The sequence below is a fragment of the Clarias gariepinus genome, chromosome 4 (assembly GCF_024256425.1).
Source record: "Clarias gariepinus isolate MV-2021 ecotype Netherlands chromosome 4, CGAR_prim_01v2, whole genome shotgun sequence".
NCBI classification, from domain to species: domain Eukaryota; kingdom Metazoa; phylum Chordata; class Actinopteri; order Siluriformes; family Clariidae; genus Clarias; species Clarias gariepinus.
The window spans coordinates 28955084-28978859 of record NC_071103.1 but is presented as its reverse complement, the minus strand read 5'-3'; the positions used below and the strand labels follow the sequence as shown (position 1 = coordinate 28978859).

The 23776-nt window shown below is 37.2% G+C and overlaps 1 protein-coding gene across 4 annotated transcripts in view; it reads right to left on the bottom strand.

Annotated features, from left to right (window-relative positions):
• Nucleotides 1-1345: 1345 nt before the first annotated feature.
• adgrb1a (adhesion G protein-coupled receptor B1a) overlaps nucleotides 1346-23776 on the bottom strand; it is a 99107-nt gene continuing 76676 nt past the window's right edge. For 2 of the 4 annotated variants that reach the window (XM_053494580.1, XM_053494581.1), the window contains exons 19-32: nucleotides 20630-20739; nucleotides 19202-19304; nucleotides 18916-19066; nucleotides 17704-17773; nucleotides 17376-17442; nucleotides 16910-16995; nucleotides 12415-12513; nucleotides 10884-11055; nucleotides 10665-10760; nucleotides 10526-10565; nucleotides 7203-7828; nucleotides 4574-4609; nucleotides 4311-4469; nucleotides 1346-3169 (exon numbers count right to left, since the gene is read on the bottom strand). In XM_053494580.1, coding sequence (XP_053350555.1) covers nucleotides 2975-3169; nucleotides 4311-4469; nucleotides 4574-4609; nucleotides 7203-7828; nucleotides 10526-10565; nucleotides 10665-10760; nucleotides 10884-11055; nucleotides 12415-12513; nucleotides 16910-16995; nucleotides 17376-17442; nucleotides 17704-17773; nucleotides 18916-19066; nucleotides 19202-19304; nucleotides 20630-20739 — 2010 coding nt within the window. In that variant the 3' untranslated portion in view covers nucleotides 1346-2974. The remainder of the gene's footprint in view (nucleotides 3170-4310; nucleotides 4470-4573; nucleotides 4610-7202; nucleotides 7829-10525; nucleotides 10566-10664; nucleotides 10761-10883; nucleotides 11056-12414; nucleotides 12514-16909; nucleotides 16996-17375; nucleotides 17443-17703; nucleotides 17774-18915; nucleotides 19067-19201; nucleotides 19305-20629; nucleotides 20740-23776) is intronic. The other 2 variants (XM_053494582.1, XM_053494583.1) reach the window with 1 other exon arrangement.

Genomic DNA, 23776 nt, shown 5'->3' with positions numbered 1-23776 from the left:
TTAACAAGCTAAGACTCACATTACTGTATAAAAAAGGGGTCTAATTATTTATTTTAATAAAAAATTTAAAACCTTTATGTACATATGCCATGTATTATATTTTCTTTAAATGTATTATTTAAAAAGGACAAAGGACCTAAAACAGGACAAAGCAGAACTCTCGCAAGTCCTTATGTAAGTAAAAAATAATCTTCCTCCCAGTTGTTTTTGCAAATATTAAGTATTATTAATATTACTAAATGATAAGCTTGGTCATCATTATTTAATAAAATAAATCGCTATTAAACTCCGATGCTCACCAGAAAGCCACAGAGTAGTTCACGCCATATAACACTGAACAACGAAAGGTCCAGAGGGTCAGTGAGCAGAACAGTCATTTGTACAAACACATACTGTAGCAGCTAGATCTGGTCTAACCAAGTGAAGAGGAAACTGTGAAAGCAGATGTCCTCATGAATTAATAAGTCGACTATGAAAAATTGTCTTATAAAATATGCTGAAGGGGAAATGTCCATTTAATTATTGCTTTCATTTAATTCAGTGACTTTAGTCCTCCCAGCTGTGTGTGTGTATGGACAGATTAAACAGGCCCTCATTTGGACTTCATGTGAGAACTCCACAGAAAGTATTATGATTGTTTATAAAAAACCTAGTTATGACATTAATGTAATGTACTGTAACAATAGCAACTTACGCCACTTTATCATTTTCTTTTAGCTACTTACATTGGGGATATATATGCCAGATGCCCTTCCTGATACAACTCAAAATGGGCTTCTGCATGGTAGGTAAGACACCAACCTCTGAGCCCTGAGTGCCTTAACCTTTGCATATTTCCTTTCCATTGTATATCTTACTTCTTTATTTATTCTTTAATTTGTTGATAGGAAAGCAAATGTAATCATTTAGGCAAGACATAAGCCTGTCTGAAAGAAAATTAAAAAATGCAATTTTATGTGTTTATGCAAGAGTACATCAACTATATTATTTAAAACTAATACTAACAAATTTTTCAAACCTGTATTTATGATTGGTTAAATCACCACACTACTGTGCCGTTCAGATTGGATTCCTGCTCACAGAGTGTAAATAATTCCAAGGCCACTCCAGTCATCCTCTCTGCCTGATGTAATCACACAAGTGGCAACTCTAGACCTTCATATTCTCCATCATGAATTTTTGCCTCTGTCAGTTTATCTTTCTTTCTATATTTATTCATTTTTATTTATATAATGTTTGGGGCCACAAATGCACTGAGTTGCACTTGTCAATAATAATAATAATAATAATAATAAAAGAAACAGCCAGCATATACCACATTACAAACGATTATATAGACATTTTATTAGAAATATGACACATTCATTTTGTGCTCTGAAAACTGTACATTAACAAAAAAGACCCAATAAACTAAAAAAAAGAGAGAGTGGGGAGGAAATGGTGGAAACGGGGTGTTTAGACAAGTACAGATCTTCTTGAGTGACAGTCAGTGATATTAAAACACACACTGTTACATAAAGTTACAGAACACTCATATAGTCCAGTAACCTGACAAGATTCGGGGATTTCGTAATGATTTTTATAATAAGAATAACAATATTCCCCAAGCACAGTAAGAAAGATATTTATATGCTAAAATTCATAGTGTATAACTCTTTTGGAAATAATTACAATGCTGTACAATACAACAGGACTCTGAAGAGTGAGCCTTGTGCTTTCTCTGTGTGCAACCATCATTTCATCACATAAACTTTCTTTAAATTCATATACTTTTCATTTCATATGTAATAATAAGATACATTATATGTATATTATATATTCATATAGTCCCCTGGCCTTCAAAACACACACTGTGTACTTTTATATTACTTTCTCTTTGCTTATGATGATGGACACCCTTAAGATTTCTGACAAGTGTGTCAAGGCATCATCATAATGTGAAGAGCATCATGCTAACATGCCATGGGCACATCACAGATGGGTAATATGTTGTCATCCACTACGACATATCTTTCTCTTCACATCTGGACTGAAGAATCCACAGGATCGAATAAGAGTCACTCGATGAGCTTCTGCTGAGTAAATTCGTAGATTTGCACAGACGTTCCTAAAGCTTCCGTGGATGGCTGGCGTGTGTTGGATGGCTCGCTGGTTCATTTGGAAACAGGAGTGGCACTGACAGAAGTGCTTTAGGTTGAGGAGGGTTGTGTGGTCAAATCTTTCCTTCTGTGATGGTACTGAGGGTATGGGCAGCTGTTCCTCTCATTAACAGTCTTGTTTTGATGGCTTAGGGCTCTTTTTGGGTAATGGGGACCTAACCATCATGCCACCATCACAGCCAAAGCAGCATAGGATCTTTTGTGGCACATGAGCAATAATAATAATAATAATAATAATAATAATAATCATAGTAATATTAATAAAACATTACATTCATGATAACAGTTTAAGGACAAGGACTGCTTACAATGTGTTCTGGCTTTTCATGCCTTTTGTTTTTCAAGATATCTTTACAAAGAGGCATGTTGTTATAGTAATCCAAACATCATTTACCGATAATGGTCCAAAACAAGGGTGTGTGTGAGTGTGTGTGTGTGTGAGAAAGAGTCCAAAAAAAGTTAGAAACTGAAGGCCACACATTCAGGATCCTCTGTCCAAACGTCTAATTTCCTTTTCTCGTTTCAGTCCCCACCCCATTTTAGAAACACCCCAATATGTCAACACTAGACTCACCCAGTCTCAACAGTCTGAGCAATGCCATGACATGGTCAAGCCATGTCTTTCTTTCCCGAAGAGTTATGATTGCCATTCCAGCATCAAAATAAAACAAATTGTACACCAGCAAATATGCCGTTTCATCGCTCTTTCACATCTCGTTCTCCCTGTATGTCTCTCTTTTTCCCTGCCAGTGAAGGTTTTTTTTTTTTTTTTCAATTTTTTTTGTTCTACACCTCTGTGTGGAGCTGTAGGCTACTCAGACTTCCGTCTGGAGGTCCATGATCTCCTGGCCCACCAGTGGGATAGTGGCACTGGTCTTTTCCCACTCCACGGCCTGCAGTTCCAGAGGAGAAGCCTGAAGTGGCTCCAGGTCCTTACGCACCCATGAAGGTGGAGAGTGAGTCTTCCTGATGCCTTCCCATGCCCGCTTGCTGGGCGTCTGTTGCTTGTCCTGTTCATAGAAAAATAAATACAAAAGGGAAGCAAACCTTAAGATCTATCATTACAAGGATAAACATTTAATATTTAATTCCAGGCATTTAAAAATTTTACTATTTAATTAAAAATTTAACTATAAAACATTTTTAAGATTTTTTAGGAAGAAACAAGAGCACAGCATCACTGATAAAAAGCCACTCTGCTGCTAAATAGCACCCCTGGTGTCTCTTTTCTTATTTTCACACAAACCAACTTTGTGTGTTTGTGTGTAAGAAAGAAAGAGTCTGAGTTTATGACTAAGTGATCGACAGAGTGACTGACAAAGTGAGTGACTGAAATTAAATGGTAGAATAAATGACCAAGTGACTGAATAAGTGAATGGATAAATGCCTGAGTGAGTAAATGACGGAACGAGTCAGTGTCAGTCACAAACTGACGGAGTGAACAAGTGAGTGATTTAGTGAGAGATTGAGGGAGTAAGTGACCGAGTGAGCGGTGAATATAATTTCTGTGTGTGACTGAGCAAAAGAGTGAGTGCCTATGTATGTGAAGTGAATGTGTAACTGAATGAGTAAATGATTGAGTGACTTGACTTTACGTCAGACCACTGAGGTGTTTTAAAACTAAAAAAGTGTTCCAATTTATATAAATAAAGGTATAAGGTACAGTCTTATAAGCTTAAAGTATAATAAAATAATCAAATCTAAACAGAGATATAGAAAAAAAAAGAAATAGAATGTTCCTAAATGTAACAAGAAAAAACATATCCACTTCCAGGAGCAGGTAATTTCACATCAACCTCCTCTGATTATATGCTCAGTTTAAGCCTTTAAATCCATTATTCTTCGAAACCTGGCTCAATAGAAAGCAAGTGCAGGGCTGGGAGTTCTTAAAGCCTTGACATGTAGGAGCTGCATTTTTTTACTGTTTCTCCTCAACAGAGTGCTTTTCTTTGCTTTGCTACTCAGTCACAAGGTGTCTTATCACTCACAACTCAACAAACTATGCATCTGGCTAACGTTAGCTGCTCACTGAACCAGTACTTCCCTCCAGAAACACATCTCACCAAGAATACTGATAATCGCCTGATATTTCTCCACCTTGGCAAAAAGGAAAATAGGATTGTTAAAAAAGTGATTGGCTTCAAAGCTTACGCTAAGGTTAGTCTTATCACTGCCTCCAGACGACACGCTCCATCTCTTCCCGGGTTTGCTGTCCACTGGCGGAGAGTCTCTGTCTTTCTCGGCATGCTGCAATTTTCTGTTCAGATCCTGGAACATGTCCTGGTGGCGTTTTCTCGTGTGCATGATCTTCTGTGCAAGAGTACATAGGAAAATACAAATGTCACCTTGTACACAGTTTTCAAACATACTCTTTTTAAGGAGATTACATGTAAAAAAAATTATGTTGAAGGTACCTCAAAATCCAGCTCTGCGTAGCGTGATTTTCGTCTCTGTAATGAGTAAATATGAAAATAAAATTGTCAGAAGACCAGGAGAAGAAAAAAAAACTTACAAAGGCAGTAATATGGGGCAAAGTCTATACAGTATTTTTTACTAGGAACTTGGCATGGGCATACAGTAAACAGCTTGTGACCTCGTGGCCTTTTGTCAGTCTGTCTCAAAGTGTCTGAGGAGAGCTCGACCTTCTGCTTGAAACTGCAAGCTTGCACTGCATTCTGGAAACATGTTTGGCCTGAGGTCAGAAAAAGCACCCTTGGCTCTGTGGTCAATGTGCTGTCCACACTAGTCATTGGCTAACATTCAAAAACGGTGAACAAGAAGTGACATTTGGAGAACACCCATAATGATGAAGAGGCCAATTTTGGGTGTCTGTGCCTACTTTTATGCACATTTATGAGCAATACTTGCAAATGCCACCTTTCTTTTTGTGTTCTGCTACTAAATTCCTCCAGAAAATGCTCTTGATATGACATTGTTAATTTAAAAACCTAATGATTCCTCAAAGGAAAGAGTGCTGGTTAGATATGTTCTTTGAGTATGATTCTTCATATTCCATATATTAACAGTTTTACTGCAAAAAACAAAAATTTCAGGCTTTTACAAATTTTGGCAAAATCTACTTAAGCACGCAAGATTATTTTTTTTAATTACATAGAATATCCACAAAGAGGGAAGCTCTATAATATAGCTGTGTTATAATATAATGAGTCACTACAAATTAAATCATGAGTTTGCTATACTTTTTTAAATAAAAACTTAACCCATGTAATATTACTACTAATTTGCATATTTTCACTGCCAACAGCTGCAGGCTGATTTATCCATTGTTACAAAACTGATGGAGTAGGTGGAGATATACCATGTTCATACAACTATTAAACAAAATTGAAATGGACGTAAACAAACCAATTTTGCCAAATTTTTTGCCATTTTCTTTTTTTACCAACACCCTCATGACTAAAAAAAGCAGAGACACAAAGTAATCTCTATTCGTTTATAATTTCAAATTCAAATAATTTAGAATCTTTTCAAAACTGTTTAAACCTCTCTGATTTTGCAGTCAAACTGTTTATATATTATAAACTTTAAAGTGAAATGTCTGAAGGTGTGTATTAGGAAACTAATAAACTACAACTATTAAAGACAGTTGAGAGAAAATAATTCATGAAAAAATAAAACAGGCATGGTTTGAATTAAGGACATAGCAACAATTAAACAAACCTGACTATCACTTTGAACACAATTTTAGAGTTTTTGATGGTGCCTTTTGGCATATATAGTTAATGCACATTCATTTAGAAAACAACCCTGTCACCGGAATCATGAATAATTCAGGCTGCACATCCCCTCTTAATTAAGCTACATGCAAACAGTGTCACAGTAGCTAAGTTTCATCCTTACACGGTTTACCAATATTATGTTAGATACTCTTTTCTTTTTTTATTATATTCATGAAATTTAAGTTCTTGTAACATCACACAGATTCAAAAAAACATCAGGGTATCATAGTTATTTGTATATATATACTTTTATGTACACACTGCATGCAAAAGAAATCTAAACTTTTTTTAATGCATGATGCCATTTACATAAACCCCGATATTCCACTATCTATTTGAAATAAAAGCCCAATCAGAATAAAAATGCATTATTTAACCACCTCGATCAAAACAGACTGGCCTGATCCGCCCAAAATTAAACAATTACTTCCCTCTTTGTGGAAAAGACCCACATGAGATTACATTCGATAAGTTTTCTGGTATGGGCAGTAAGGCGTTAATCATTCTTAATAAGCTATAAATGTTCTATTGTACTCGCTACCTATAAAAAGTGCAAGAGCTTTGTGTGCTTCTGTGATTCCTGATAAGTTTTAGGTCCATCATGGTCATTATCTTCTACTAAATAAACTTAATTCTTCTACTAAATGAACAAGAAGTTGTAAGTCTTCTTCTCTGGTCTATTTCTGTTATATTTTAGATTAAACGCAGACAGAACCACTTTTTTGCACGTCAAAAAAGGAATATCCTTATTAAATTCTTCAAGCAATTCAGTGCACATCGGATTAGCATCCATGTAAACAGTCAAGTAGGAAACAGTATTTACTGTCAAGCTAAATAATTTCACTCATACATTCACTCATCTCTATTCTGCTTTTGTCCTGTACAAAGCCTATTGCATGAGACATAGGGCACAAGGCAAGGTACACCCTGGATGGGAAGCCAATCCATCGCAGAGCACACACATACACACATTCACACGCTCGGTCACACACTACAGGCAATTTGGGAACGCCAATCAGCCTTCATAGTCAGGACCCATGTGATAACCTCATGGAATAAGTTACAAGCGTTAAATTAAATTAAATATCTTTAAAAACAAATTTTTAAAAAATGGTATGAACATGTAACCAATCTATCTAATTCCATGCCTTAAGTGTTAAGTTTGTACATAAACTACAATCCTAGATAAAAAAGCTGATAATTATAACTTTTGTACAGCAGTGTACAAACAGTCTATAATTTACATTTTGAAAAACCAATTTGCAATCCTAGATTATCCTAACACATAGCCTAACAGGCCTACCTCTAAAGAGCTCATGGACAGTGTAGAAATGGTCTCACTCTTCGACATCACGCCTGAATTTCCTGAGTCCGCAGGCTCTAATACGCTGTTAGTCCTGTGAGCGTCACTGGAGATGTTCTGCAAAGGGGAGTCCTTCTCTGAGCATTGCACATTCACCCGTTCAGCAGGAAAACTCTTTAGCCCATACCCTGGCACAGGCTCTGTGCTAGCTGTGTTGCTCAGATGAATGAGTCTGGTCTGTGGCACATGCTCGATGCTGATGTTGTACTTGGAGTCCTCTTTGGTTGGCTTGGTCGTCCTGAGGGTAGTGGCAGTAATTGTATTGTTGTTGTAGCCTTGTGTCACTTTACCTCCCTCAGATCCTGCATTGTCTCCCTCCAATTGTTTGAAAAGCTCTCCATCACATACGTATATGGCCTTGGCACCAGGCAGCTCAGTGCTGATGCCGGCTGTAGCTCCTTTGTCACGGCGAAGTGTGAGTGTGTGGCTGCCATATTCTGCCACATTCTGCAAGTGAACTTTGGCCATGCTGGCAGGCATTGTGTTGAAGTTTGAGCCTTTCTGCACTGTGAGCTGCTGAGAGGCCAACTTCTCCTCACCCTGAAGGGAAGAGCGCTTGCCAGGACCTGACAGAGAAAAAGTCACAGCATCAAGATCAAGTTCAAGATGGATTTGAGGTGTAGCCGGACCTAATCCAACTTTTCCTATAACATTAACCTCAACCTTTAACACCTAAAACACCTTTGAATTTTTGCTTTCATTCAGCCCTGGTAACTGGGCTATATCAAATCTGACATAAACCACCTTTTGTTTCTGCAGCAAGAGAATTCAAAATAGCTTAACAACAATAAAATACAATTAGACCACTACATTATTTATACACATTTATATATATATATAAAAAACCACATCCATTATATTGTTACAGACAGTAACTACTAGTGGCACAGGCATCAGCAGTTTTATTATGTTTACCCACAGAAACCACTTCATTACTGCTTATCCTTCAAATCGATCAATACATAGTCTACACTTCCTGAAGGAGAGGACTAGCTCCCTCTACCCACTGTAACGGTCCAATAACCATACAATGTAGTGTCAAAGGTTTTGGTGGAGCAGTATCTGTTTGATCTGTATCAGACATTACAACAGGATTCATTCATTCACCTACTCTACATAGGGATGGAAATCACCAGTGACCACCTGATACATTATTATCACAAAATCTATGTGCCAATTCAATTTATATTGTGATTCTGTAAACAACATGATTTTATTATATGTAAAAATGAAACATAATAAAAATTTTATGTAGTATATGAGTAGATTTTTGTTTCTTAGTTAAACAGCTTCAAGTGAATTAAACATTGATTATAAATGTAGTCTATTCCATATAACACAAGTTTTTTTCTCTTTTAAAAACCAAGGGCAGCATTTTAACAATACCAACTGCAAATACAAAAGCTGCATTTTTTACTGAGCAGTTTTTATCCCTGTCCATGTCATCTGCTATAATTATGACTTTTAAATTAATATGGCAAATAAATACTACACAGGATAAAAATATATGAATTGTTTAAAGCGTATCATCTGTAGGATTATAGAAACAGACATGTTTTACAGCCTCAAATGCAGTGAAAATTTTAAATCTCAACTTGGCAGTAAGGAACTCTTAGGCTTCACAACCGGCGTGGATTCCAACGCGTGCACGCTGGGCTTTTAACACACATGATTTTCAAGACTAATTAGAGCTTCTGGTGTTTTGTAATGAGTGGATTCTGAGACTAATTCGCTTAAAGAGTGTAAGGTAAAAGGCAGATCCGAGGCTTTTAACGTGTGTGATTTTTGATAAATGGACCACAATAAAATGCATTTCAGCACCACTTAAAAGCTTTTCACTCATATACAGTATCATTTATGTCTGAGGCTCATTGGCTGATCACCAATCACACCTGTTCCTACTAAAAACCTGCCAATTTTGGTCACTGGCCGATGGACCCAAGTATTTATATCAGAAATGGAAAAAAATATATATTTTTGTGTTGCAAAGTATGAATCGGCACATAAAAAATAAAAATTTTCCCCATCTGTAGTAAAAACTGTAGGACACCATGCACACACACGTGCACACACACATACTACTACAACATGGTAACATTAAATGCCATACTATATAACACTAAAGCAGCAGGGAAAACATTTAACTACCTAAGCTGTGAAAATTATGCTCTTAATTTCAACACTATTTTTCAAACTATCTAGTAGTATCTAGTATTTTAAGAGATGCAACATACATCTATGTGATGTTTTCATCAATATTAGAATAGACTACATTAATAACTATTTCAAATCATAAATAAAGTTAAATTTAAATCCATAATTCAACGTTTTTTAAATGGTTATTTAATGCTTAAAAGTTCGGTTAGACTTTTAACAGTTCATTTACGGCTGCTCTGAATCTTAATCATGAGGCCTGGACTGAGTACATTTTCATTCGATTTTTGTTCATTTGTAAGACATAAACAAGTAACTGTAATGCCTCTGTTTATGGCCAGTTTTGTTTAGACAGTGAAGTAATCTGCTATTTAATATAGAATAGTGCACTGAGCTTGCTGTGTCTGCTTGATTTCAGCATTGACAAGAGATGCCGTGAAAAAATACTCATTATGTGCTACAAGCTTGTGAGTGAAAGCAATGCTGCCAATGAAAGCAATGACAATACAAGCAGATGTGAGTGCTGCCACTATAAAACACTCCTGACACAGCCATCTTTGATGCCTCTGGCAAGATATCCAGTGGACTATGTCCGTTCAACTCATTATAATTTTCTCTCTCTCTCTCTCTCTCTCTCTCTCTCTCTCTCTTTCTTATACACACAAAAACACAATCTTTCTCTAAATATCACTCTTTAGGCACACTGTAAGCCTTGCTGTGTCTCAGCCATGCTATGTGGCTAGATGCCGGTGTGATACAGAATCTACAGAGATAATCAGATTCACGGCTCTGATGGATATCAGAGGAGAGAGTGCCTTTTGATGGCCAGACATCGGGAGGGAATTAATTAGGAGCGGCGTATCTGAGACACAACAAGGGACAGGCAGCCCTATTTACCTGAACATTACAACTCAGCAGCAAACTCACTGTGGCTCTTAAGGCAGAAATTGCATTATGGGTATGTAATGTGCTGTGCTTCTTGTCAAAACAGCCAGCCGCATCCTCAAGAGGCTGTCAAAATTGCACTGGATCTCAGTAGGTGAAGCAGTTAAAAAAAGAGAAAGCAATTCTCACTCAGAGGCACTGCAATATCTAGTATGATGCCGTACCTGATCTGCAGGCAATGTCAACATCCTTCTCAAAGTCAGTCTGAGGAAAACGCAAGAAGGCACTTTTAGTGGAAAGTGGTAGAAGGGATAATGCGAGTATACTAAAATCCTTACTGTGGAAAATTACTGATTTACTTACCATGAGCTGCGCATGACCGTTCTGGAAAGATCCACCGGAGTCACCGTTTCCGTCTTCTTGCCGATCAACAACGCGACATTTCACTGCTTCTTGAACCTAACACACCATATAAACAGAGGTCAAAACCTGACAAAAATTACACACTAATTTTCACAAGATTTTATTTCTTCTATTAGCCATTCATATAGTTCATAGTCGTACATATAGTTTTTTGCACACCTCTCTGCGCAGGATACAGTGTACCATCACAATAACAAATCCCTCAAGGGAATCAAATATGGCAAAGAGGATCTGGAAGAGAGCTGAACGGCGGTCAGTAATGGCCAACACTGCGGACATCCAGGTGAGTGCCAGCAATGGCAGAACCACACATGAACTCCACAAAGACGCCCTGCACAAAAGAAGGGGAAATACAGAAGGTTCAAAACAGATCAGCACTCCTGCCTTTTCTGTTGGACAACTTTAACATGTGATAGAAATACATCATTCATTTTTCCATTTTAGAACTATTGAGTGTTCAGTATTTCAATTTATTCAATGTGAAATACTCAGTATGATTTTAACATGGGATTGTGTTGTCTATACTTATATATTCATTCATGTAATTAATTTTATAATTATATATTAATAATTCACATATACAATATGTATGTAAATTTAAATATGAATAAAACATGGAAGGAGAAACAGCAGGTAGAAGAGTAACAAATCTAAATAAAGGACAATAAGGAACCCAAGAGAAAGATAAATGAAAGGGTGATTGAAAACCTGAAGGAAATTTGACACAGAAATGAACATGAAAAGCTCCCTATCCTCATCCATAGCATGAAAAAAAAAAATTTAAGTTTCTTGAATTGTACATATTATAATTTATTTTTATTTTTATTATTATTATTATTAAAAATATTGTCAATTCCTTACTTTTCAGTCGTAGGAAAACTGAATTTTTCACCGGAAAACAAATAATTAATTTTCTATTTATTCCATGTCCTCACTTTGAGCCTGTGTATCAGTACATATACAGTAAAACTAATATAAAACCTTTTCAGGTAACATAAGGTAACAGTGTATAATATATTTAATACCACTACATATTGACTATATACTGTAGACGCACACACACATACACACACAATGCAACAAAATGCACATAAAGGACTACTACACAATATTGTAACAGTAACTAGCACTATTTTTTCATACAATACAGAAAGAACTCTCTCTCTCTCTCTCATATATATATATATATATATATATATATATATATATAATCTATAACTAGTGTTAAGGTAATAAAAGTGCAGTGTTGTATGCGAGTTTCCAGAGAAACAGGAAAGACAATACTTTTTCGCCAATCTAAATGTTTTGTAAACTCCCTGTTTCACTGTAAACTTTGACCTGCACTGCAATTTTAACTACACACTGTGTGCAAGTAATGACCTGTCTCACACTGGGATCTATTATGATAACACATGGTACCACTCACATGCTCATGCACACAAACACAGATATGTTTTTCATTTAAGTTCTTATAACCCCTGGTACCATATCCTACATTTAAAGTATTTCCTAACATGAAACATGGGTGTGTTTCTCACTAGCTCCCTCGAGGAGACGAACCAAAGGGGAGTGGAGAATGTATCAGGAGAAAACCGGAACCAAAGAAGAGTGACGTAAGAAATAAGTAGGAAAGAAAAAGAGAACTGAAGGTCGAGCGGTAGAGAATTGGTAAATAATTAGCAGGACTAACATGGCGTTACTGGTAGCTGTGGTGGAAAGGTCTGCCGATGAGATAACTCCGCACTTGGCACATTTGAGCGTCATATTGTACAGTGGCACTGTCATCTGACTGCAAAGTCAAATCAACACACTGAAAATACACACATTCACTAATACATACAGACACTGAACCTTTGGCCACAGTATCCCCTTTCCAGCTCTCTGTCAGGGCTATGATATGTGTTTTAGGGACAGGAGAAATGACACTGTTAACTTTTATGTTTTTTTAATTGGCCTGTTTCCAGATGTGGCACAGGAGAAGTGGTGAACTAAACTGGAGAACCTTCGATTACTGTGTCATTGTCATTCCTTATAGTTACAAAGCTGTAATTAGATAGGAATTAGTTGATCGTTCTTGTCAAATTGAAGGCTATTACTACACAATCTACACTTATTTCCTATTTATTGCAGCTATATGCACAACATTAAGACTTTCATCACATGCTGAACTCACAAGATAATACCTCACACATGCACTCAAACAGCCAGTCATACAGTACATATTGAGCACACACACTTACATTACTTACTTACTTTACATTATTATTAATGCTAATTAAAGATCATAGCTAACATACATCTAACCCAAGTCTAAACCACAGTAACCAAATATATCTATTAGCGTTTTTTCCCCAATAACATTTTTTCTTATGGGGCCAGTCACCTATCCAGTACAGATAAAAAAAAATAAATTAATTAAAAAAAATACACAGATATTTATGAACACGTTTGCCTTATCATTTCATTGTTGTTGTTGGTCTTTCAGCTGCTCCCTGCAAGGGGTGACCACAGCAGACCATTTGGTCCGAACATACAAGCTTGGCATAGGTTTTACACCGCATGCCCTTCCTGACGCAACCCTCCCATTTCATCTGGGCTTGGTACCACTAAGCCACCAGTGCTCATTGAAATAATCATTGATAAAACTAATGTAATTGAAATATGATAGAATTAGGTTTATTTAATATAGCCACCATTTCCTTATAAGTATACTCAATGCCACTGCTGTTCTGAGAATGCGTTATAAAAATATTTTAGTTACTAGTTACTAAGTGCATATAACCAAAAATTACCACCCCAAATATTTACAAACTGAACTAAATAAAGAACGTTATGTAGTCATTTCTTGTTTGAAAAATGCTGCTCAGTTGCTGATTCATACTGTTGTCCACAGACACAAAATGGCTATTTGTGAAATAGCAATTAAAGCCATCAGCACGACACGGCTGGCCTCACGGCCAGTGAATCGATCCTGCAGCTGGCAGACATGTAAATTATACCCCGCATAATATCAAAAATCCAATTCCATGCTAAAGGCCAATCCAACCAATAAAAGATGGCTGCAGGCAGTGATATTAAAAAGCAATCAGTGTTTTTGTGAATTACAAGGTCATTTTACTAGTCTTTATAGTGAAGGCTAGAGGCACTTCAAAAGCACAACTTTACTGCAGGAGCACAATGCTGATCAACTTTAATACATAGCACTCCTCCTGACTTCATCTCCCATTGTCCTGATTTCAGTTACATAGCGAACACATCCTCCCTCCACCCTGGATTTCTTAAAGCTAGAATTTCAAAAAGCCAACTGGAGCTTCACCCGCTTAAAGGCATGTGAACCAGTCTGCGATGGAAGTAACTGCTTTTCCATCACTACATCTAGCCTCCAGAAGGTCTTAAAGGCGTATGCCTGATTTCATGTTATTAAAACATCTGGCTTATGATCTTTCTTAGTAACTGTATTAAGCCAGATGGAGAAAAACTTTTAATTATAATAAGCTTTCTATGAACAATTAAGATAAGCAGCTAATGTGACTGGGTGATTACAAACATTAATATTTTAACATGTGTGACTAGTTTATGGCTAGAAATAAGACATTTTGAAGTGTTTTTTTTTTCACTGGCCGTTCATGTTTTAGAACCTGACTCTAAAAAGATGAGAAACTTTAATTTGCATTTGAAGCTAAGTGAATAAATTATTATTTTTCTATCGCTGTCTAACATCACTATTGCTCTTGTCGCTGAATCTTTACAGCCATCCTTTTTTTAAATAACCAGTTATCATAACAGAAAAGGGAGAGTAAATCTGAAACAGTATGTTCAAAAAGCATATATGAGTTCATAATTAAACCAAACCATGCCATGCATTTTCTTATCTAACCAGAACTTAATAAAATAAAATAAAAAAATCACTAAAAATACTCTTCTTAGGAAAAATATTTTCCTCTTAACAATGACCACAACTATGAGAGTCATAGTTCATAGTGGCCCACCATTTTTTAGGGATGTTAGCCTGAATAAATGGTTTAAGGTTTTTGGTTTTCATCTGACCTAAGGTCTCTAGCCTTGTAGCTAGTCGCTGTTCTGAAGAGCTCCCTCTTGTGACGTAATTTACACAAATGCATGCCACTTGAATGACATGCATTTGTGTAAACTAAGTTGCAACAGAATATTTGCTACAACATTTTTCTTCTTACATCAGCTTTACTAAAACTTTTTCATGTTCTCCGTTTAGTCTGTTAAAATAATGTCTGATGACTCATGTTCAAGTCTACACTTTTCTCCAGCAATTCAGTAGTTTGCAGACTAGCTATGAAATGTTCATTATTTTTCTTTTACGTTTTGGGTTGGTTGAGTGGTTTTTAACAGTAAAATTCAGTCTATAAAATTAAGTCTACCTTTTAGAAATCCTTTATGTATCATATGCTGGTGTTGTAATTGAAACTGCTTAATAATATTCAGCCTCAAAGATATGTAAGGTAAAAAACTGCATATCATTAGCCTGGCCTTTTCTCTATTTTTATACATAATTTTGATTAAAAAAAAAAAATCCCAAGCTGCACTGCCAATTCTCTGAGGTATTAAGTATTAGCACACTAGCCATGTGCAGGTTTGTCACATACATTCATTATATTAATTAAGCATGCTATGGATTTGAACCTCGATGAGGCCAAGGGAAAGACAGAGGGGGAGAGGGAGCCTTTAAAGGAATAGATGTTCTTCTAAAACTTAACAACACACATACATACACATAGCGAGACAGAGAGAGAGAAAGAGAGAGAGAGAAAGAGAGAGAAAGAGAAATTAATATAAATGTACCTCCTGGTCTCATTCCTGGATTAATTTGCATTCTTTAATTTGACATAGTTAAATTCTAAAAAATCAAATAATTAAAAGCCTTGAGAGCCACTTAATTTGTCAAATGGATTGTGGAAAGGGTCTGAGAATTAATCCAAGTACCCTACCAAGATCTAGTAATATCGAAATTAGCCAAAATATCAAGGTGATCTGAGGGGCCATTGTTCTTGCCAATCAATGCCCAGGTGGGCAGAAAGATCAGCCCTGAGTGGGAGCAAAGGGGGATGCTGTGGTAACCCTAGCAGAGTAAATAAATATGTAAGTAAGTAAATAAATAAAAAATAATCTGTCATAGGTTTCATTGCACAGACAGACAAACATTTGTTCGGGAAAAATAATTTAAAAAAGGAAAAAATATGAAAAGATAAAAATGAAGCTGCTGGATGCAAAAACAATGGCAGTGCCAATCACAAAGCACAGGCAAGATACCCAGTAAAGGAAAGAAATAGCAGAAGGAGCAGTGCAGTGTTACATATTTGCTATAACATTAATGACTATAGGAGTACCAGACTATATGTCCAAGGTATTAATGATCTGTGACCACAACAGAATAACTGTCATGATTGCACAAGCATAAAGTTAGACAATATTACTAATCCATACAGGAGTATATTTAAGGCTATAATAACAATTCTTAGTTTATACTGGGATCAGTAACACCTTTAAGTTATATGATTTAAAGCCTCTTGTAATCAATGAAAGGTAATGGGAAAACTGCTCAGGCTGAACTGTATCGATTAGATATAAAAAATGTTGGAAAATTATTGTTTTATGTTTGCCTTTGCTGGGCTTGACCGCTTGCCTTTAAACAACCATTCCCTAAAAAAAGAAAAAGAAAAAACAATTGCCATGAAAATGTACAAAATATAACATCTACTGCAAGTAGCACCACCTGGAAATTAAGAGAAGCTATGCACACAGACGGGAAACAAAAATCAAAGGAACGCTAGGTTGTTTACATGTGCTGTGCTGCTTTTAAATGGATCAACAGCCAGTCCTCTCTGATCTCTCTCTTGTCTCTATCCACTGCACATCCTAGCTGACGTCTTCTGTCTACGTCTATCCTTCAGAGACCATTAAATCCTTCTTATTGCTTTACTAGAACAAATGATGCATACTTTTGTCTTGACCTTTTTATTCTGTTTCAATCAGTCTCACTTTCACTTCTTCCATCTTCACTCTTCATCCCTTCCTCTCCTAGTCTACTTTTTGTCTTGATCTATGACTGATCCACTTTTTCTGTGTGCAGTCTTTGCAAGGAGAGAGAAAGAGGCTTGGCTACTGAGCCTATATGCCCGGCTGCTTTGATGGATGTATGATATGAGGCATACCCTGCCCTCTCCTTCAGTTTCATATCAGTAATGCCGTCTTTGGACACCAGTTTGTTAAAAACCAGAATCCCGATAACCATGTTAACCTGGAAAAGAAAGAACACAGAGGTGAATGGACATGCACAAGACCAAACACTTTCATTGATTCCAAAAAAAAAGCCAAACATGATTACACAAAGCAGAGATTAACTTTCTAGATTTAATTAGAGGGATTAGTCTATGCTATTCTGTTCAAACAGACAGCGAATTTCATGAATGATTTCCACCAGATATTGTGGTGCTGGCTTTCTGGGACTAGTGTTTTAGCTAAGTAAAGGGTCAATTATAGATAAGCAAACAAAGGCCTCTATCCTTTACAAAAATCTCATTGTGCGCCTTAAAGTATTGTATTTTAGCAGCTAACTAAGTGAAGAGCTGGGAAGAAGATTGTCTCTCTCAAACAGGTAAGCGAGGACCAAGAAAGTACCAAGACTACAGCTGCAGCTGGTCCCACAAATGCGTACAAGAGTCCTCCTTCCAGAGACAACCAGCAGCTAGCATGGTAAGGAGAAAAAGGAGAAATAGGGAGAAAAAAAGAGAGAGAGCGAGAGGTTCAGAAAGGTGAGAGAAGACAGGTAAGAGAAACTGGTCAGACTTGGAAAGAGCAATTTTTATAGTGTATGTTCCTTATGAACATTAAAGAAGAAGTTGTATAAGTGATTGTGAAACAATAAATTCAAGAATCTATTCTATGTTATTGAATGCGTGTGAAAGGATGCAACAGACAGCAAAGGCTATGGAAATACTAGACTTACTAGTTAACTGTACCATATCCTTTAGCCTTGGTAAAGCCAACAGAGATGGCCACAACAAGTGCAGGCAAACCTTTAGAAAAGAAAAGGAAAGTAATGATTAGATAAGATTTACTGGATAACAATACTTATGCCTAAATTTAAGAAGACAGGCAGATCTATTCACAATTACTTAGCAACCATGGCAAAACACTGAACATCCAGATGTATCAGTCACCTTACTTGATTTCCCAACATAATTTTAACAAATCTTTCTCATTCTCCATACCGCCTATCCTGTACTGTGTACTACACCCTGGAAAGTGTGCCAATCCATCACAGGGCACAAGCGTGCACACACATTTGCACACTCACAAAATTGGAAATGTCAATTAGCCTCATCTGCCTTTCTTCAGACTGTAGGAGGAAGCCAGAGTACTATACAAAAGGAGGGCATAAGAACTCCGTGCACACAGACCTGAGGAGGGAATCAAACCCTGAAACCTGGAGGTGCGAGGCGACAGTATTAATCACTAACCCACCTATAGCTGTCTTCGCCAAATCTCTTCTCTTAAATATTTTAATCTATTTTTTTTTATCTTTATATTATACAGTTTGGATGGTTTAGAAATTAAGACTACTATCCAGGAAGAAAACAGGCAATTTATCAATGCAGTATTTCTGAAAATAATGAAATTGAAAATTATGATCCCAACAATACAACAATCTTGAGGATTCAAGAAAACAACATTATGATCTCTGATCTCTGATAATGATAATGATCTCTGGTACTTTATCTCCCTTGTCAATCACAGAATTAGTGGCTATTCATTAACCTCATGAATGTGGACATGTGAGGATAGTGCTTTCCTCTAAGTGTGTGCCACTTTTCTCAAAAAAAAGCATGTGTTACCCATTTTTTCGGCAGCTGTTTTGTGATAAGGAAGAATTTGCATGTGTGTAAGGAGCCTGCATTCCTTGCTTCCCTCTTGACTGAGTATATTATTACTGCTGGTCCGCACTTTAGCTGTCTACCACCATTCCAGTATGTCCCTAATGACTCCAGTACATGTGCATCTTAAAAGTCAAGTGAATAAAAAAGACCTCTTAGACTGGCGTGCTTGGCAGTCTAGACTACACACATAGTGCCTAGTTTGTGCATGCAAAAATAACTTGATTAAAGCAACAACTGCTGATTAAAGACTGCTAAATATAGTGCAGACAGACAGAGCTCACCCCATCCCAGGCAGAGGAAGCGTTTGCGTATGATTCGGTTTCTCAAACGGCCGGTCACAGCCATATAAGACTGCCAGGCCTCCGTCAGGACCCAACAGAAAGAGGAAAGGAAGAAAAAGTGGAGAAAAGCAGCCACAAGAGTACAAACAACCTGACAAGGAAAAGAGCAGAAAAAGACAACATGCTTTTAAAGCAGTAATTGTACATGTATTTGTGTGTGTGTGTGTGTGTGTGTGTGTGTGTGTGTGTGTGTGTGTGTGTGTGCTTCATATACAGTAGAAGTTACCTTGTTTCGTGTCTGCGTCTGACCAATGAGGATTAGCGCATTAGAGGAGATGATGGACAGGCAGAAGTTGATAAGAATGACGGAGCGTTCGGAGCGGATGTACCTTCAGGAAAGAGAGAGCTCTGCTTAAGAAAATCTGCAGCCTCCACACAATGACTCATCCAGGCAGCAGATATCATGATGACATTCATAAACATCCAAGTTTAGATTCCTGTATTAAGGAGTTAACTTAGAAGTTGTGGCTTAGACGTAAGACATATGCTCTACTTGACACTTTGAGTCTGTCAAAAAGGTGTTTAAGTAGTATTTTATTAAATGTTAAACATTTTTTGTTCATCAGTATGCATTTTCTTTTCTATTTTAAGCTTAAAATGCAAGGGATCCCACCTAAAAATCCTAATATTCTGGCCTGGGCCATCAAAAAAAAAAAAAAAAAAAAAGCACCTGTGTAAACCAAGTACTGTATAAATGCAAGACATTTTTACTGCATGCACATTATTACATTGACATAATCATGTGGACCAACAAACAATGCCCGAAGCTCACATTAAAGTGTTTAGACATAATTATTTCAGATGCTGCATGCTCTAGAGCCCTGCAATTATCTATCAGGCATAACATAGCATACAGTGATAAAACAATACTGCTTCAAATATATGGATAAAGAACTGTTTTAAATAACATTGTTAAAAATATGGCTGAACAACGACTGTGCATTTGTCAAACTGTGTGAATGCCTATGATTCACCAGCACGCTCAGCAGAAATCTGAAATTGGCCCGTTTGCTCTCAGCATGTTTTGTATGAGCTGTTTGATTGTTCTTTGGTTGACTGAAGCTGTTAATTAGGTATATTTGACTTTGATGAATAAGTCAGGCCTATTTAACTTCCCTGCCAGGTGGCCTATCTATCACATAGAAACCTAAAAGAATGCAAGGTGTAATTGCGGTCTAGTTTAAATATATGACTGTAGCAAACGTGAAGTATAGTGCAGTTTCCAGACATTTTAGAGAAAAGTTCTTTATCGGTCCATAATTTTCATAAGTTGATCATTTTTCTTCACGAACACGTTAATAGGACATTGTGATGTGTTTGGCCAACAAGCTTGCTGGTAAACATCCCTGCTCTAAACCTCTGTGCAAAATCCACACCTTTAATGAAGAGCAGTGTTAAAACATCCTCCAAAAAATTATTTTAAATCTTTAAACAGAATGAAACCTAGTCAAAACCTGAAAAGGTTAGATAAACATTATGACAATACGGAAATATATGTGCTCCATCTTTTCACCTGTTCCTTTGTGGAACATGATAATACATAGATAAGCATGCATACTTTATATGAATATATACATACACATACATCATTTTCATTTGCTTTATCCTTTAAATAAGCCCCTTTTCTCCATTTATTTTTCAAACTGCTTCGTACCTCCACACAGAGACATAGATGATGATGAGGAGCAGGAGTGTGAGCGAGGAGACCCCACAGCCCACAATCAGCGTCACAGACGGAAGCTGGCTCTTGGATGGATCCATACTCTGTCAGTGAGAAAAAAAAGACGGTTGTGTTAGAGCTAATGGAGTGCTTGAATAGCATCAGGTTTGTCTTCTTCTCCTCTTCAGATAGCTGCAGGGAGATCAGTGTTGCCCACGAAGCACTGGCTGAGGAGCAAGGTCAACTCAAGGTGACTCAATAAGGATCTGCTTGCTGAAGGGCCACACACACACTCACACACACACACGCATATACACACCAGAGCCAAAATGCAAAACCGTCACGGCAGTCTTCGCATACAATCCTGCTGCAAATGCCTGCAATACTGATATGCAAGTAAAATTCAGCAAACAGACTGCCACCATCATCCTTGTGAAACGAATCTCGCCATTTCCATGCTGGTGCAGCCGATGCTCCAGTTTCCATGGTGATGGAGTTGAGAAACAGCGGCCACTGCAGTGGTGGATGCAGCATTAATTCGACTAAAGGTGGCTGTTTGTGCGTTCAACATGAGCTACAGTGTGTGCTGAGTGGCTGTGTGTGTGTGTGTGTGCGCGCGTGTGTGTGTGCGTGTCCAATTATGTCAGAATATCTGTTTGTGTGCTTCTGTTCCTTGTTGAAAACTGCGATACAAAGAAGAAGTGATGTGAAATAACTTTGAAAACTCTTATGAGAATATATATCTTTATTTAGAACAAGAGGCTGGTTTTATTCCGATAACACAATGGAAGTGGACAGTGATTTTAGTTCTTCAATATAAATGAATCATAAATCTTTAGAAATCTAGAAAGGTATATCGCAGCAATCCATGCCTAGAAGCCCAAGAGAGGAAGGATGGCATTTCTCTTGATGGGAAGGACTGTCAATCAGAAAGACACTGGCAAATTATGGGCTCCATATGAGGTCATGTATCCTGAGGAGAACAGTTTGTGCTTTTCTCATAATGTGTTCTGCGTCACTGTGACATAGCATTATGAGCAGCAGTTCGAAGGGGGAAGCATGTGCTAGCCTTCACCATCAAATGATATGATCTGTATTTGGTAGGAGAGAGCTAGTAGGTGGATGGGAAGTGACGAATGACAAATTGTGAGAAAACACTGTAAAAAAAACTGCTCTGAAACAAACAAAAAAATTGTGAATGTCAAATATTTAGGTAAACATGGGTCTGAATGTATAGCAAACAAAAATGAGCAGATGTTTTAAAACTGAACAGATTGATCAACAGATGAAGTCATGGCAGGACAAACTGCTACTCTGTGTCCTAGGTGTGCTTTTAAGAGGGACTGTGGACATGGTCATGCTATGTGCACTCAGACATGTCGCATGAAGGACAGGACACTTCAGGGCTCTGCAAATCACTCTCTCTCTCTCTCTCTCTCTCTCTCTCTCTCTCTCTCTCTCACACACACACACACACACACACACACACACACACAAATAATTAGCTAAGTTTATAGTCTGTCTCATCTCCAGGTCTAATGGCCAAGCAGAACGAAGTTAATTAAATCCTTCAGATTAATCAACACTGCAGCGAGTTCTCGTTACGCTGAAAAATGCATTTACACATCGTGTACTATATAGAAATATATGATACACATGGAACTGTCTAAAATGGCTTGGAGAGAGTTGAAGTCTATAAGAAGCTGTATTATTTAAGCCATGACTATCTAATGCTGATAAACTACAGAAACTTTTAAGAACATTAACACATATTTAATGAATACTTGCATGAAGTTTAAACTACTTACCAAAAGTATAATTCTTGAACAATTCTAATACATTCCTGCATAATGCCCAAAGCACTGCAATCCTACTTGTTTGTAAGCACCCATTTGACACATCACTATATGGATAGACCATCCCAAAAAATCCTAAAGATTGCAAAACTTACAGTGACAGGGAATCAACACAATGTTCATAATTGACAAGGATCATTCTGTGCCATGCCAACTGAAAAACGACAGCAAATCCCACCTCAGCACATCTCTAATTATACGCTTCACTTGATCAAAATAACTGTCTTGTACCGGGAACATGTTTTACTTCCTTAAATAGGGGAACGGTTTAGCAGGTTAATATGATATTTTTGTTTGGAAATTAAGATATATATTTTTGAGCAGTGTGCTCTATGCACTGGAGACGTTCTAACATGAAACACACAAGCTGGAAATGGGGAAACAATCTGCCTCACCACAAGCAAAATAATGCAAATTTTATTTTGCATAAATAGGCCATTAGAACCATCTTCTGGAGTCTGGAGAGGTGGTTTTGTTTCCGAAAATTGTTTTTTTGTAAGTTATAGCACCGTGTTGTTTATTGTTTAACTGTAACAGGTCAGTAGATGTTGACTAAGACTACGTTTACACTGCAGGTCTCGATGCCCAATTCTGATTTGTTGCCTATATCTGATTTTTTTGACCGTCTGTTTACACGTTCTTTCAACTATGACTCAAATCCAATACACGTGTTTACACTTGCCATACCATTTGAAACATCGCGCATACTTAAAGGGAGGTTCTTGCGCTAAACACTAGCCAAGATAGACGAAGGTGAAGTATGCTTGACGCTCTGCGATATATGCAAAGTTTGCGAAACGTCACCATGGTTTTAAAATGGAGGAGGAAAAAAACTGCATAATTGCAGCCTGCGCATATGCTTCATTCACCAAATACTGATTTCTTAATGTTATTTAGCCCAAATAAGCACTAAAAAAAAAGGGGGGGGGGGGGGGTCTGGGTGCTTTTCCTTTTTCATGTCACCTGTGATGTTATAATTCTACACGCGCTTCCACCAGAGAATAACATCACGTCATTAAACCGCGAAGAATTCGCACTTTTAATGACGTACAGAACACAATGCCTTAGGAAATCCAATCTGTCTGTTTACACGACAATCACATTAGCACAGATCTGATTTATATCTGATTTATAAACATGTGTTTTTTTCCTGTTTACACGGACATAGAACATATCCGATATGTATCACATATGAGCAAAAAATCGGAATTGGGTTACATTTACCTGACAGTGTAAACGTAGCCTAATTGTCTACAACAGCACGGATTCCTGTGGTTTCTCAATA